A 14,993-nucleotide genomic window follows, 5' to 3' on the forward strand; every position below is an offset into this window, starting at 1 on the left:
TGTCGGTGTCTTGTTCAGGTAAAACCACCATTAAAAACCCCTTGAAGAGCACATCTGTGGTTCTTGGAAAATCGCAGAAGCTGGAAAGAAGATCATTCATTTGTAAGATGAGGATGCTGTAGAGACGCTGCGGAGGTTTCCAGATGATTCTGGTTGCCAGCGAGAGACTGTGACCTCAATAAATGGCTTAAAAGAGCATGGGAGTCTAGCCAAACAAGACATTCATTTATATCCATTCAGTATGATGCAACACTTTGTTCTATTTGCCAACATGATACCTTCACTTAGGTTCTGGGAACAAAAGAGTGAGCAGAAACAAACCGCCTGCCAGCGTTCTCAGGTGCATTTCCCCCCCTTTTGCTCTCTTTGCTCATGTTGAAGCAACAAATGCTGCTGAACCTTCAGTTCAATGCCATTTTTGTGCTCTCTTAAGCGTTTCTATGTAAAATGGTTTCTGTGAGTTTGTTCTTTTCCCCCGAGGATGTCAGGAAAGTACAGATGTTGCAGCGCTCAGTTCTGATGGTTTTAGCAGTGAAAGCTGTTTCTCGCAGACCGGGGGCGTTTGTCTTTGACATTGTGACATGAAGTCTCTAATTTGACTGCGTGCTCATGCACCCTGCAAGAAGAAAACAGCCTGAGCTAGTGCTCAACTGCCCCATAGCTTGGGTGACCTCTGCTTATGTATGGACCTTCAGTCCTAATTGTGTCTGGAGGAATTTTCTCGTCTTAAGACACGCTTAAGTTAAGCCCAGAGAGCTTCCTGGCTTAGGAAAACACAACTCAGTGTGGCAATCATTTTAATCAAAGCCATGCTATCATACCAATCAGAGAGGATATTCTGGAGGCAAAGAAGCCTATCACAGCCTTACCGTATCATCACAGTGGGTGATAGTCCCAGGTAGAACCTTTTGGTTTAGGCTAAATGGTGCTGCCTGGGTAGGAACCGAGAAACACGGCACCCACTGGCTCGCTAGGCATTCATTAGCTCCTCCTAAGTAAAGCTCCTTCAAGCAACCATAAACTTAAATTCGAAACTTCTTAACCTAGAGGCAGTTTTGTTGCCCGTGTCAAAGGCGACTTTTGTAATATCAAAGTGGCTCTTCAGAAAAGAAAGCAAAAAGAAAACAGGGTATTGGTTTTTACAGTTTGGGCCTCGAAGCTATTTTCTTGTCCGTGACACTTGTGTCACAGCAGAGGCTAATTTGCCCTGGATTACTTCGCGACGCTGATCTAAGCTTTGTCATGATACGTTCTAACACCCGTCACCCTGTCTGTTTTTTCTTTCCCGCCATATCTCAGCGTCTCCACACCCATTAGAGGAAGAAACGCATCCCTCCTTTGATTGTGAAACACAATCATCTCCTGTTTCATTTGGCATTTAACACAGCTGTGATTCCCCCTACTTTCCCCCACAGTGATCGTCTCTGCATTGATTGCCTCTCGCTGCGCTTGCGTGGCTCTCTTGTGTCTAACATTTGGAAGAATAAAGGCTGGTTTCGCCGAAAAGGGAGAGATCAGAACGGCTTATCAAAAAGTAGATGAGCTGATTGATATTAACCACATAATATGTGAGGAAATGCAAAAGAAATTGAACTTTTAATGAAAAACCATGGACATTAAAATGAAAAGCAACAGCGGTAAATGCTTCCTACATGTAGCTATTTAAAATTTGTTTAAAATCGCTATTTTTTAACATTTTAGCAGTCGTTGCATGCATGAATTAATGAAATAAAGCTTTACGAGCAAGCACTTTAACCGCTACGTGGTAAAATTGTACAACTATCTATTAACAGTTTAGCTGTTTTTAAGGACGCACAATAGGAAATACAGTGTGTGCAGTGCTGAAACTACTCTTCCTGTGTTCAGACATTAAGATTCAATATCAAATTTACATTTTATACACTAACATTAAATATGATGAGCTGATATGATATGCGACACGATACATTTTGTGACACTGGCGGCCTTTCAAGCACCAAAATCTCATTGTGGCATCCAGTTTATGACAAATTATCATTTCTTGTGACAACATATGATTCGTCAGTCACTGATGCACAACACTGTATAATACAAAGAGCATGAGAAAGAAAAAAAATCGCAACATAAATCCAAACAGCACATTTACAAACACTGTAGTCACCACGACTGTGGGATTTTCAGACTTAAATTTTAAATGACAGCTCAAAAATGATGGCAAAGCTTCTGCACTGTCAGAGTTGTTACCGTATCTCATTATGACACATGGCAGTGACTGACACCGTTACGTTGCTCGTGTCCATCAGAATAGAAGCATAGGCACCCTGTATACAATGGCATGTGGGCATGACAGTTAACCGACAGCCACAAATCCACAGCTATTATTACCGTATTAATGCTGATCTTAAATATCTAGCTGTGGATCAGTGGCTGTGGGTAACATTAACCTTACTCCACATCAGAAAGTGATCGTCTGCTGGCTGTGACCTTTCAACCCTCGTCCCGTCCAGTCTTCAGTCGGCATAGAGAATAAACCCTGAGAAGGTGCTGTACTTGTTGCTGTTGCCCCCATGAGCCTTTCCCCCATCCAGCTTTATGAAAACTTCATCACCTGCATCCAGATGAAGTATGACACTGTTGCCGGCATAATCATAACTCTGGTCCTGGTCCTGGGCAATGGCGCTGGCCCTGACCTGGAATATGACACACACACGCACAGAACCGAGGAAAGAGGAAGTGAAGAAATATAAATGCTTAAGAATGTTTTAGTAATTTTAATTGAATGTCATAAGTTCTAACTAATAAAATCCCTTAAGATGACATGACTAAAGTTGATGAAGGTATTGAAAAAAATGCTTTTATTTTTTAAATATCAAATGACTTCCTGTTTTATAGCCTGGCATGTTACTGCTCTGATTATGTTTATATTTATATGTGGACTTTTTTTTAATAGAAGAGGGGGTTTTTTGAGACTGACTTGTGTAAGCTTTATCCCTGTGGTGAATATCTTGTTCTTCTCTTATGACTCAGCTGAGAGGGTCAGGGTTGAGTCAGCCTGCCTCTGAGGAAGGATGGCAGTGCGTACTATCCCTTTGTCTCGAGTTCTTCTCTTGCATCCACCTTTTTCTGAGTGGTGCACTGAAAATGTCATGTTTTCCCGAACATAAGTGTCACTGGGTGAAGAGAGGTAATTACTGCGATATAGAGCAACACACCCAAATCTCGTTGCATGTCTGTGGTTTTAAAAAAAAAAAATAGAAACTGCTTGTACACTTAGCCCCTCAAGGACAGATCCCTCCTAAGCTTTAGCTAATGTGTAATGAGCTGGGTTGCCAGATTGGCTGTTACGCTCCAACTTCACCAGACGAGCTAAACAAGTGTAATTCTTGCTTCAACCAGATTGTGGTAGAAAGTTTTAAATTCAGTTAAAGCCATAAGAACATGAAACTGGTGATATTGTATTTTTGAAGTATTTTTACAGTAATAGTCGTTCACAGTGGACATAAATGCCTTCTGTCACTTAGCTTTAAAAAAAGGTGCTTTAGATACATCTAAAGGACAACGGTCACTCTTTTGAGGATGCCAATGTTCACATTTTGGAAAGAGAAGACAGATAGTTTGAAAGAGGAGTCAAAGAAAGTATGTCCACTGTGAATGACCATCTTTCAACAGATCTGTCTGCCATCTATAATCCAGTTTTGAGATCCCTTTCAAAACACCTTAACACCCACTCCTATCCTGGGGCTTTTGACTTCAGTAAATCACATGATAAGGTGGGGCTAGGTTTCAAAATGGGCTCACCCGAAACCTTGGCTGATTGTGACCCACACCTTGGCTTGTGTGATTAGGTAGAGTAGGGGTCTCCAACTCCAGGCTTCTTCTTGCAGGTTTTAAGAATCACCCTGGGTCAACACACTTCATTACCAGCCTCTGGAGAACTACAAGACATGTTCAGGAGGTAATTTAGCCATTTGAATCAGCTGTGTTGGATCAAGGACACATCTAAAACCTGCAGGACACCGGCCCTCGAGGCCTGGAGTTGGAGACCCCTGAGGTAGAGGATAAATAGGGGGTCCATGACCCTCTTGGGGACACTCCCATAGGGCTTAAAATCTGGGACTCTCCACCAACTGCTCTTAGAACTGAAGAAGCTTCTCTGATGAGAAGTGAAACATCTTCAAGAAAATTTAAAGCAGTCCAGACGCTTTTCTTTCCAAGCTCCTTAAACTACGATGACCTGGACGACTGAGAACCTTCCCAGACTGATAAACATGCCCCTGCTCCAACTTTTTAAAAACCTGTTTCTGATATCAAAGGTCAAACAAGGATAAATGTTTTTATGCTTTTTTTGGAACCAGAGTTGTATGTCTTGTGGCTGTGGGACTCTGAAAAATGTTGAGCGACAGCATGACAGCATGATGATGGATTTCTGATACATGTGAGCAATGCAGCATAAATTCTCTTGGCTTCCACCCTCTGCTACACTGTAGCAGCAGCACGGTGTCTACAACTGACTGGCATTTTATTTTACAGCAGCTTATTACCATATCTCATGTTAAATATAATGGATAAAAGAAAGTGCCTCCTTTTTGCCTAATAAGTAGCAGGTAGTACTAAATAATTCGTTAATTGTTAATTTCTGTCATTGACTTTTTGTTTTTAATTCCACAGTGATATACCAAATGTCCTATTGAGCCCCAGCTCAATGAGCAATCATATTTTAGTGTCGTTGATGGCAGGAATAGCTTCTCTGTCTTCAAACTGGTTCACATAGGTTGTTTTACAGCTGCTTTAATCAAATCCATGTTTATATGATTACTGTTGTTCTCTTGAAACAGAGTACACCACATACAGACTTTGACTGGCTGTGTGGTGAGCGTGGTGCAGGCATAAGCATAGACATTTATAGAATTCATGTACATAAGCAGGTTAGGGTTTATCTGAGTATATAAAATGTGTTAAATGTTAAATTTCTGTCTCTTTTCCAATCACCACTAAAGAAAGCAGATATGAAGGAGTAGAAGCCCTTCACTGCAGTATTTGTGAAACTTAAAATATCTGTTTGCATCTGTTTGCACTGAAACTGTGGTTACAGTATGTTCATCAGGTGTGGTTTTGTTGTCTCGGGTTCTTTTTTCCTTGTGAAAAAAACACCTTTTCTGGTTATAATACAAACCATTATAGCCACAAAAGGTTTTTATTGTGGTGTAGTTTGTATTCATCTGAAAGTGCATTTGATGTCCTGCATCAAAAGTATGGAAACAAATCTGAATCTACACTTCTTTTAAAGAATCGATACTAAAATTGATGTTGTGGTGAAGTATGTTGTGATGTAGATGTACTTGTGTTATTGCATCCACCTTAAGTGCAGCCTGCTGCAGTCTGGATGTGGTGTTGGCAGTAAAGTTTTAAGGTTCAGATGTGCAAGGTGTCATCACCCAGGGGCCTTAAAGATATTACAAAATTAGCCATGAATATAGCAAATATCATCACTGGATACTGAAACGCATTCGCCTGACGGGCTGTCTGATAACGTTTACCAGCACATCATTGCATCCATGAAGTTTGTTGTATTTCAAAGGGCACCAGCTTTGAACTAGCCACTACCCCGGGCTGTGTTTTGAAGTGTGCAGAGTGGAGATAGTGCTGTCCTCCTTCCACTCACTTCAGCTTGTACATCATTGGATGTGTAATAATCACAGATACACAATCTGGCAACATGCCACTATGTGTTGTCATTATACTGGACTGTAACACCAGACTAAATCAGAGCTAAATCACTATACACATGAATGCTCGACTACTCAATTTAGTCTGCCAGCATACTGGTAACACTCTTCCTTGAGTATTTTGATGTGCGTTCATCCCAGTAATAATACTTTTCTTTTACAAATTTTACCTTTACACATTTTTAAATTATTAGTTGGGGCTTTAAACACAAGGTGATAAATTCAAAGGCATACCCACCAGGCCATTTTTGATCAGGTCAGCCCACATGCTAGTGCCGTCTCCTCCCCTCATCAGCACATTGTAGATGAAAAAGTAGGTGCCAGGGATCTTACAGGTGAATTTGCCCGTCGCGCCTTCATAGTTACCACCAATGTTAGTCACCACGTCGTCAAAGCGCAGTATATCATAACCTTCTTGAGGGCTTCGTAGTCCTGCATAAAATGCCACCCGAGGAGTGGTATTGTATGTAGTTGTACTAACTGCCCCTTTACCCCCTAAACCTAGGATCCCTGTCCGTACAATGTCCACAGCATCTCCGGGTGGTCCTTTAGGTCCTGGTGGTCCTGGCTCTCCAGGTGGACCCGGGGGTCCGGGCTTGCCGGGACGTCCTGGTTTCCCTTGCGGGCCGTGAGCACTGTACGTGGGCAGCGGTGGACCGATGCTGTGATCACTCAGATCGTCCTCGTTTTCCACCTGTAAGACTGTAGGTGCTGTATCTGTGCCTGTGTGCACACCTTGGCCCGTGGTGCCCGTGCTGGGAAATGGGTCACAAACCATGCGGCAGGTGCCCAGCATCTCGTAGTGGCTCGTGCTGTCATCTATACCACCTGTGCCAACAGAGCTGACCAACACAGGGATGAGGACGACCAGAACCAGGACCAGCATGACCCCCACAGCAGCTGCCACCAGGGTCTTCCGCCCGATGCTCAGCCTGGGAAGGGGCTGCGCTGCCAGCGTGGAACTCTCTGGGGTGGAAATGGTGACTGCGGGGAGTGCGTCCACCTGGCAAAACGCAGATGCAATGAGGATCCCCGATAGTGGAGATGGTGCCCAGGGAGAGCCGGAATAAGTGTGTGACAGAGCTGTGTAGGAGTAAGGGAGAGGGAGAGGAGCAAGGGACCAAAGTGTTCAAGTGAAGAGAGAGACTGAGAGAGTGAGGAGAGAGAGTAAGAGGAGAGGCGGAGGGAGAGAGTGAGACAGCTTGAGAGGGGAAAAAAAGAGAAGAGAGGGGTGGAGAGAGTGAGCCACCATTTGAGTCGGGGCTGGGGAGGGCACTTTCCAACTGGCAGATGTGTAAAGCCAGAGAAGACAGGAAAAAGCTGTGGGATGTATACAGAACAAGAACATATCATCATAAAGAGAAATACATTTTGCTTGAAAAATTAAAATAAGAAAATTTATGAGTTACCGCTGACATTTCTATCCACCAGGTGTGAAAGTGATATCAAATTATTGGCACAGAGTTTGTGCACAGGTGTTTTTTCTCATTTTAAATCCAGTGCAATCAGTTGGAGCTCTTCCATAATGGACTAATTCCAGGTACCTGTATTCAGTCGACCTTCAAACTAATTTTAAAACATAAGGTTCAGAATCTTGTTAGTAAATAAATTTGTTCTGTTTTAAGATTAGCCTTAAAATTTCTATTAGCTGTAGTGAGTTTTGACTCTTAAATGTAATTACTGAAGCCTAGAGCTTTGGCAGCATCGCTTCAACAGTAGAGAAAAATGACATATGTACTTTGACAGCAAAATCATTGCATTGAAGTCTGCATCAGCTCTGACATTAAAAGGAGATCATCCTTTCCCCCCTACTGTGTATGTCTTTGTGATTTGAGCAGCACTCTCCTGATTCTTCTAATAATCCACAGGTCTTTCCCACCAGCTTTGTTTTTCACCTCCTCTGAGGCAATCCAGAGGTGTTCCCTGAGTAGAGATGTAGCTATGCAGGGATGCAATTTCTGAATACTATATCATACTCTGTAATACTCCCTAAAAAACTCCAAAGACTCTTCAGTCCATCAATGCTGGCTGCTTTAATGCAAAGTAGCAGCTTTGCTCTAATCTCCCTCCAGATGTCTCATTCCTTCTCTAAAGCTGAGCACAGTCACCCTACAGGAAAACAGATTTTGGCCATTTCAGGCACAAATGAAAGTGATCTGAATTGTATGTATGGCCACATATACTGTGTGGGGATTTTTGGATCAGTATGTTAGACAGTGCTCTCCAACAGCTTGACAAACGAGGGAAGAATTAGGAAGAATCTGATGTTCATCCCTCCAGTATGGTTCAGTGTCACGGAGAATCAGTGCCAAGCCACATTAAACTTGCTCGGGTGGCACATGATGGCCTAACTCAGACACTTGTTTGGTTATTTGATGCTGTTTTCTTTGTGCATTCTTTGTGTTTTCACCAATTTAAAAATTTTTTTCCAGTTTGCCATTTGATTCACTTTTATTTTAGCTGAGATTTAAATGACTGAGACACCATCACTCTGAGCCCACACAATAACGTAAGTTTATCATCCTGCAAAATTACATTTTACATACTTTAACTTGAGTTTGTAGCATTAATTTACATGAGAACTCGATGTTTTATGGTAAATTAAAAGTATTTCCACGTGAAAGAACAATTAAATTACCAAATGTTATGGTCAAGCATTACTGTAATATAAATAATCAGGCTTAAAAACATCAAAAAATTGCTTTTATTGGTAATATTTTTTCTTTTTTAAACCTTAAGAAAAATTCTGTACAGAATATGCATTTCTAGCTTTACTTTTCTCTACTTTTACCCGTTTTTGTCAATAATTTAAAAAAGATACAGAACTACTAAAAATAAAATCTGTGAAATTACAGTAATGAACAGTAATTATAGCTGTTTTCAATAATTAAAACTGTATTTTGACCAAAACTTAATAGTTTTATCTAAATAAACACTGCATAGGGTGTTAAATTTGCAACTTTGTTTTTATAGTCTTTTATGTGGAATCTTAAATAAAAAGGTAATTTACATTTTATTAGGGCCCGAGCACTGAGAGTGCGAAGGCCCTATTGTATCTGATCCGTTTCTTCTTCTTATTATTATTATTATTATCATTATTATTATTATTATTATTCAGGCAAAACAAGGGCCTTTTTGAGGGCCTAAACATGCTCAAAAACTCATGAAATTTGCACACATGCCAGGTCTGGTGAAAAATTTTGTATTTTAATGGTTTTACATATGAGCACTGGGAAATGGCTCTAGAGCGCCACCTATGCCTTGTTAAATGCAGCCCTACGACCACATCGTTTGAGCTACATGTATGAAATCTGGCATACATGTGTATCTTGCCGAGTCGAACAAAAGAGTCTGTGGGCCCATTGACGCAAACCCAACAGGAAGTCCGCAATTTAGAAGTGAAGGTGACATTTTGGCTCTAATTTTGCCGTTTCCATGCCTCGAACTTTTTCGAACTCCTCGTTGAGATTTGGTTGTATAAGCTTCATCTTTGGTCAGTGTCAACTACACACCTGGGCCATGTTAAATTGCGGAGCTTTTGAGTTTTCGTGATACGGTGAGGCCGTGGCGCCACAGCGAATTTCGATGACTCGCCATGAAAATCTTATTGCCTCTCATTCAGTCATACATTGTCCGATCTGGACCAAAGAACACACATATGATAAGGCTCCACCCCTGAACATATTTCAACTGCCATATTTGACATAAGGGCCAGCGCCACCTAGTGGGAACAGGAAATGTCATGTTTTACACTTTGGGGTGCAGTATTGTGATGGGTGACATCTGCAGCCTCAAATTTCTCCAGGAAAGCCTTAAGGAGTTGGTCTTGCGTTACAGTGAAAACTGTGAGTTTTCACGAAAGGGTGTGACCCCGAAAGCATGGCGAACTTTCATGTCTCGCCATGAAGAAACAAATTAGTATAACTCAATGAAATCCAGTCTGATCAGTACCAGACTTTACAGGCATGATGTCAGACCTGCCCTGCACAGATTGATGTGCCCATTGTCAGGAATACACAGAACGCCACCTAGTGGCAACAGGAAATATCATGTCTTTCACTTTGTTGTACTGATTTTCACAGGTTCATCGTGGCCACCTCAAAAGCGGTGAATATCACCATCAGTCCCTCATGATGCTTCAGTGCAAAAATTGTGACTTTAAACTGAACTTTAAATCTGGTGGCAACGCGGTTCACCATGAAAAATGAAGTGGCTTTTGAGGGGCTTGGAAAGTTTATAAAGTCTTGAAATTTGGCCCACACCTCCAATGTGATGAAGGCTTTGTTGTTATGTGATCATTTTCATTGAATAGTGCAAAATGGCTCCACAGCGCCCCCTACAATATTTCAAATCATCAGCCCCTGCTCTGTGTTTTATGTATGAGTCTGAAACCTGGTAAGCTTATAGAAGATGTCAAGATGTACAACAAAGTCTCTTGGAGCAATATCCCAAATCCAACAGGAAGTCAGCCATTTTAAGATTAATGTGTAATTTTGGCGACATTTTCCCCTCTTTTCAAGCCTCATTCTTTGACGAACTCCTCCAAGGGATTTCCTCAGATTGACGCATTCTCCAGTGTGTGGAATCTAAAGACCTTTGTGATGTTAAATTGCGAAGCTTTTTACGTTCAGGGAAACGGGGTGGTCATGTCGGCACGTGGAGTTTCAATCACTCGCCAAAAAGCAGTAATCTGCTGTCACTCAAAAACACAATGTCCAATCTCGCCCAAAGGTCGCAGGGATGATGAGACTCAAGCTCGGAAATGTTAGTTATGCCATTTGTCAGTAATGGTTACAGCGCCACCTAGTGGGAGGACTATAATCACGATTGAATGAGATGAAATGTTAGCTGGTGGTTAAATGCATGAATTCCATCAATGTGACATCAGATTGGACGTATTGGTTTTAGGTGTTGGGCGTGGCTCGACGCGATGGGGTGCGAGGGCCCTCATAACGCTGCTTGCAGCTTTAATTTCATGTTATTTTACCTCACATGTGTTATATGTAACAATATAATATATGTTACATATATTTATGTTTGCAATTTTTTTTTCATTTGTTTATAAATAATTTTGTAAAATTTAACAGAAAAAATGTTACTGTCACTGTTACTACTGTTACTAATTTTTAACATAGTTTGCAACATATTATCTTTACATGATGAGAAACTCCAAACTGTTTTAGTCACAACATGTCACTATATTATAATTCTATATATCATGAAGGTTTATGTTTCTTTCAGTTTGTGGATAACTCTGTTTACATCCTTTGAATTAAACACTAAATACTGTTTTGGGAAACCATCCTGCAGCAGATGTAGGTGTTTCCATTTATTTGTTCAGGCCAAATGTCACATACCCAGAGAACTGCCCTGAAATCACATTCTGATGGGTTCATGTCTTTAGTGACTGTATATTTGCTGTCTCAATGCAGCTGGGTCAAATGTCTTTTTCACTGTCTCTTCCTTCTTACATGGGGCTGCAAGCTCATCCCTGAATATATCTGTGTGTGCAGTCACACTGTAAGTGTAGCTACTACTGGCTAATACTGGAATATATAAAAAGAATATAAGTAATCCATTATTATGCGTATATTTAAAAAAAGACACTTCAAATATTCAAATATTGGCCCACAATAGCCTAAAACAGTAGCTCAGCTATTCTAATTACATGGAAACAATATGGTTTCAGTTCACTGTCTCTTTGTACTGTGAGGTGATATTACCTGACCTCCCCAGTCTGCTAAAGAATGTATGTATGGCTCATTTGCTTTAAAGTTCAAGTCCTCCATACCACATAAACCTGCTGTGTTCATATGGTAGCTTACATAATAGCCAGTCATAAGCCTTGGTGCTCGGTGTTTAAGCTGTTAAGCTGTTTGCTGTGCTGTGCATGGTGTATCCTTTGTAAATGTGTTGCATTTAAGTATTAGAAATGCAGTGCTTAAAAACCCAGAATGTTTATTTTAAAATCTAGTCAAGCTTCTACATTTCCAAATGTTCTAAATTATGACATGTGACAAAAGATCTAGCAATAGATGTAGCAGTGGCATGAAGAACAGCATCCAGAATGCTCCACGTATCTTAATAACCCACAAACACGATGCATGTGTTTTTTAGATACAGTCTATCCAACATGCACAGAAAATCAACTATTCTGCTACCAATTAACCACCTGATTTAACTACAAAACAAACCGTGTCACATTGATGCGAGCTGCATAAACGTGACTGCATACACGTGGCTGAATTATAACATGTATGAAAATGGAACAATTGTAAAGTGAGACTTGAGTTTCATTGGAGTAATATAAGCAGACAATCATTTTGTGAGTCCCCTCTGCATTTTGATGGCACCGTTTTCTCGGGACATGACAATGGCTCTGAGTCACACACCTCAAGCAGCGCTTTCTTGCTGAGTCTCTCTAGCTCATGACACAACACACTAAATCAGAGGGATGACCATTAACTCAGAAATATGAACACAAACTCAGTTTTACTGATAACATTTTGTGTTTTTAAATCCTTCATATGAAATTTGGTCCAGGGAGATCGCATGAGAAAAAAAATTGTTGTTGCGAGCACATAGCACAAGAAGTCAACAAACAATCAACCAGGATTCACTTAAAAAAAATCATCAAAATCTTTTTTTTTAAAAATGGATGCATTCTTATAAATACCAAAACTTCTGCCCTCTGACATCGTACAGTTTTCTCCAACAACTACCTCACGATTTCTCATTCATTTGCAGACTTTAGTGCCCTCGTGTGGTCTTTTCAAAAATTACAACATGTGTTACCTCCACATATCCATTCCCACATTCCTAACATGTTTATGTTTAGCAGGTCATGTTTGTCTTCATGCTTTAAGGTCAGCTTTTAACATGAAGCACTGATGAAAAAAAGGAGATGATAGTGGTTTTGGAGGAAATGTCTGGAAGTTTATTGCATTCAAAATTGATCATTGATACAAGGACATACATATGAATCATCAAGCATTTTTTATTTAAGCAGTTACATGTGTTCATTGGTTCACATTTCCATGCTGAGAAACACACATGTAGATATCAACCAGTTCATCACATTCACTCTCATTCATCCACATTTTGGGAAAAGGTGTTCTTAGACTTAACTTGTGTCTTGATGCTGCTGTTGATATCAGTTCACCTTTGCATAGGTCAAAAAGCAAGTTTTTGAATTATGGACAAAATAAGGATTGCTTTTCCTTGGACTTTCTGCTAAGTGGCACTAAAGTATGCCTTCATTATTTATTGTTTATTGAAAATATACATACTGAGATCATTTGACTTGCTATAAAATAGTAATACGGGTGTATTTTGCAATGGCTATATTCTGTTTAAGTGCTCAAGAGTTATATTAAATTCCAATGCACTGACTGCATTTAATTCTCTGAGCCAGAAGATGGCGCCCAGGCATTATTAAAAAGGCATCCCACAACAAACAGCAAGGCCATGCTGAAGCCAGTGGATTGTCAAAGTAAATCAGAATTACAACTATTTGGGTTATTTTTGACAAAACATCCATATATAGTAAAACGATCTCTCTCTATATTTCCTGCAATGTGCAGTCTGGACATTTATGATCTTTACGATTGCAATCCCCTTAAACACCATGCAGCAGCGTGGCTCAGGTATCTATAGAGTAGCAGGACAGCAGAAGGTAGACCACCCATCATGAGCACATTCCAGCATGCACGCACAAGATGACGTTATTAGTAATCGGAGAGCATAGGAAACAGCAGGCCATCTTTGAAGTCTATATTCAGGATGCAGTCCTCCAGAGGTGGTCCTTTTGGTCTCTTTTGATTATTATTTCTTTAAATAATTGTACATTCAACTATATTATAGAATAATAATAACAATAATAATAAAATAGGTTGTGTCACGAAACATAAAGTTCAAATGTTCAAATTGGGATCTCTTTATTGACCTTTGGTATGACAACTCCTTACACAGGGGGAAAGCATGTCAATCCCTTGTATGTTTACACAGTGGTTCAAACAGAGTAACTTCCTTGATTCTTTCTTTTTGGACTCTTCCTTTTTAGGCAATGGGCTGCTGCCTTGTAGCCCCTCTGGGGAATCTGTGGGAATTCCTTAGCTGGTTTGCTTGGCAGTTGGTTTTCAGTCCTCAAATATTGTTATTTCAGGATGTGAGGGTGAGGGTGAGAAGGAATTAAAAAAAGTGCCATGTCCAGCCACTGACAGAGCTGGGTTTGTAAACAGTTCAGTATGTCGGATGTTATCTCTGATAAGGGAAAATAGTTTTCAGCCAGATACTATGGGTCACTTCAAATTGGTAAAGTAGTGTGTAGGGTGTCCTTTATTTAAACTGAGATGTATACTCACAGAGGCTGTTATATATCAGTCAGTCATTGACAAGTAGGTTAGAAAATAGTGTCTTTGTTACCATTTATTTACAGCTTCTTTACTTTGTGGAGAATTTCGGAGTGCCCTGCGGAGTATACTGTTTGTTTTGGGAAGGGTTTGTAATCTGATCTCCACAGCTCCGATTTCTGGGCCAGCGGGGCCGAAAGCCCGACTAGTTAATTCACAGCTACTGGAATCGCACTCCCCTCTCAAACAGTAGACACATATTTCCCTTTTTAGGACATATGATGAGGATCTATTACGTAATCTAGGGAGCACTTGGATCTCTAGCAAACTCGTCAGTATGGAAGAAGGCGGTCCCGATACGGAGCGGCAGCCCTAATAACCAATCACAATCTAGGAAGCGTGCGTTCTCGTTCATTGATTGGGAAGAAGGCGGAAACCGTTGGTTGACGTTTAGGTTGCTCGCGCTCACTCTCTGGCTGGGAGTTTTTTCGCGTTCATGTTTTCATTGTACTTGTAGTCGGGAGGACTATCCTGGGGGGGAAAAGATCGTGCGTGGATTGTTTTAGGCTTCTGTAGAGGGAGATTTGGAGAAAACTGCCTTTGGTGGTAGAGTTTTTACTTAGATAGTGTTCTAAAGTTGTCACCATGCCGGTTTTTCACACGAAGACGATAGAAAGTATCCTGGAGCCGGTGGCTCAGCAGATATCCCATCTGGTGATAATGCACGAAGAAGGTGAAGTTGATGGGAAAGGTATCCCAGATCTGACGGCGCCCGTAGCTGCTGTTCAGGCAGCCGTTAGTAACCTTGTTCGGGTGAGTAACTTTCTTCTCTGTATAAAATCACATTGGTAAAGTTTGGCTGAGCTCGGCGAGTGTCGTAGGCTACCTGTCGCATTGTCCCATTCACCCATTACTTTCCAATGAAGTTGGACACAAC

The 14,993-nt window shown here is 40.8% G+C and overlaps 2 protein-coding genes across 3 annotated transcripts in view; one reads left to right on the plus strand and one right to left on the minus strand.

Annotated features, from left to right (window-relative positions):
* Nucleotides 1-1,577: 1,577 nt before the first annotated feature.
* LOC146568606 (C1q-related factor-like) lies at nucleotides 1,578-6,876 on the minus strand. The gene is made up of 2 exons (XM_085284737.1): nucleotides 5,944-6,876; nucleotides 1,578-2,669 (listed from the first exon to the last, which is right to left on the minus strand). The coding sequence occupies exons 1-2, from the start codon at nucleotides 6,589-6,591 to the stop codon at nucleotides 2,490-2,492; spliced, it is 828 nt and encodes a 275-aa protein (XP_085140863.1). The 5' UTR covers nucleotides 6,592-6,876; the 3' UTR covers nucleotides 1,578-2,489.
* A 7,654-nt stretch (nucleotides 6,877-14,530) lies between these two features.
* Nucleotides 14,531-14,993, plus strand: part of LOC146568607 (vinculin) — a 28,054-nt gene continuing 27,591 nt past the window's right edge. Inside the window, exon 1 of one of the 2 annotated variants that reach the window (XM_085284738.1) lies at nucleotides 14,531-14,869. In XM_085284738.1, coding sequence (XP_085140864.1) covers nucleotides 14,702-14,869 — 168 coding nt within the window. In that variant the 5' untranslated portion in view covers nucleotides 14,531-14,701. The remainder of the gene's footprint in view (nucleotides 14,870-14,993) is intronic. The other variant, XM_085284739.1, reaches the window with a different exon arrangement.

This window comes from Mchenga conophoros, linkage group LG8 (genome assembly GCF_057382185.1).
Source record: "Mchenga conophoros isolate Kocher_MC1m ecotype Shallow Benthic linkage group LG8, M_conophoros_male_GT1.1, whole genome shotgun sequence".
NCBI classification, from domain to species: Eukaryota; Metazoa; Chordata; class Actinopteri; order Cichliformes; family Cichlidae; genus Mchenga; species Mchenga conophoros.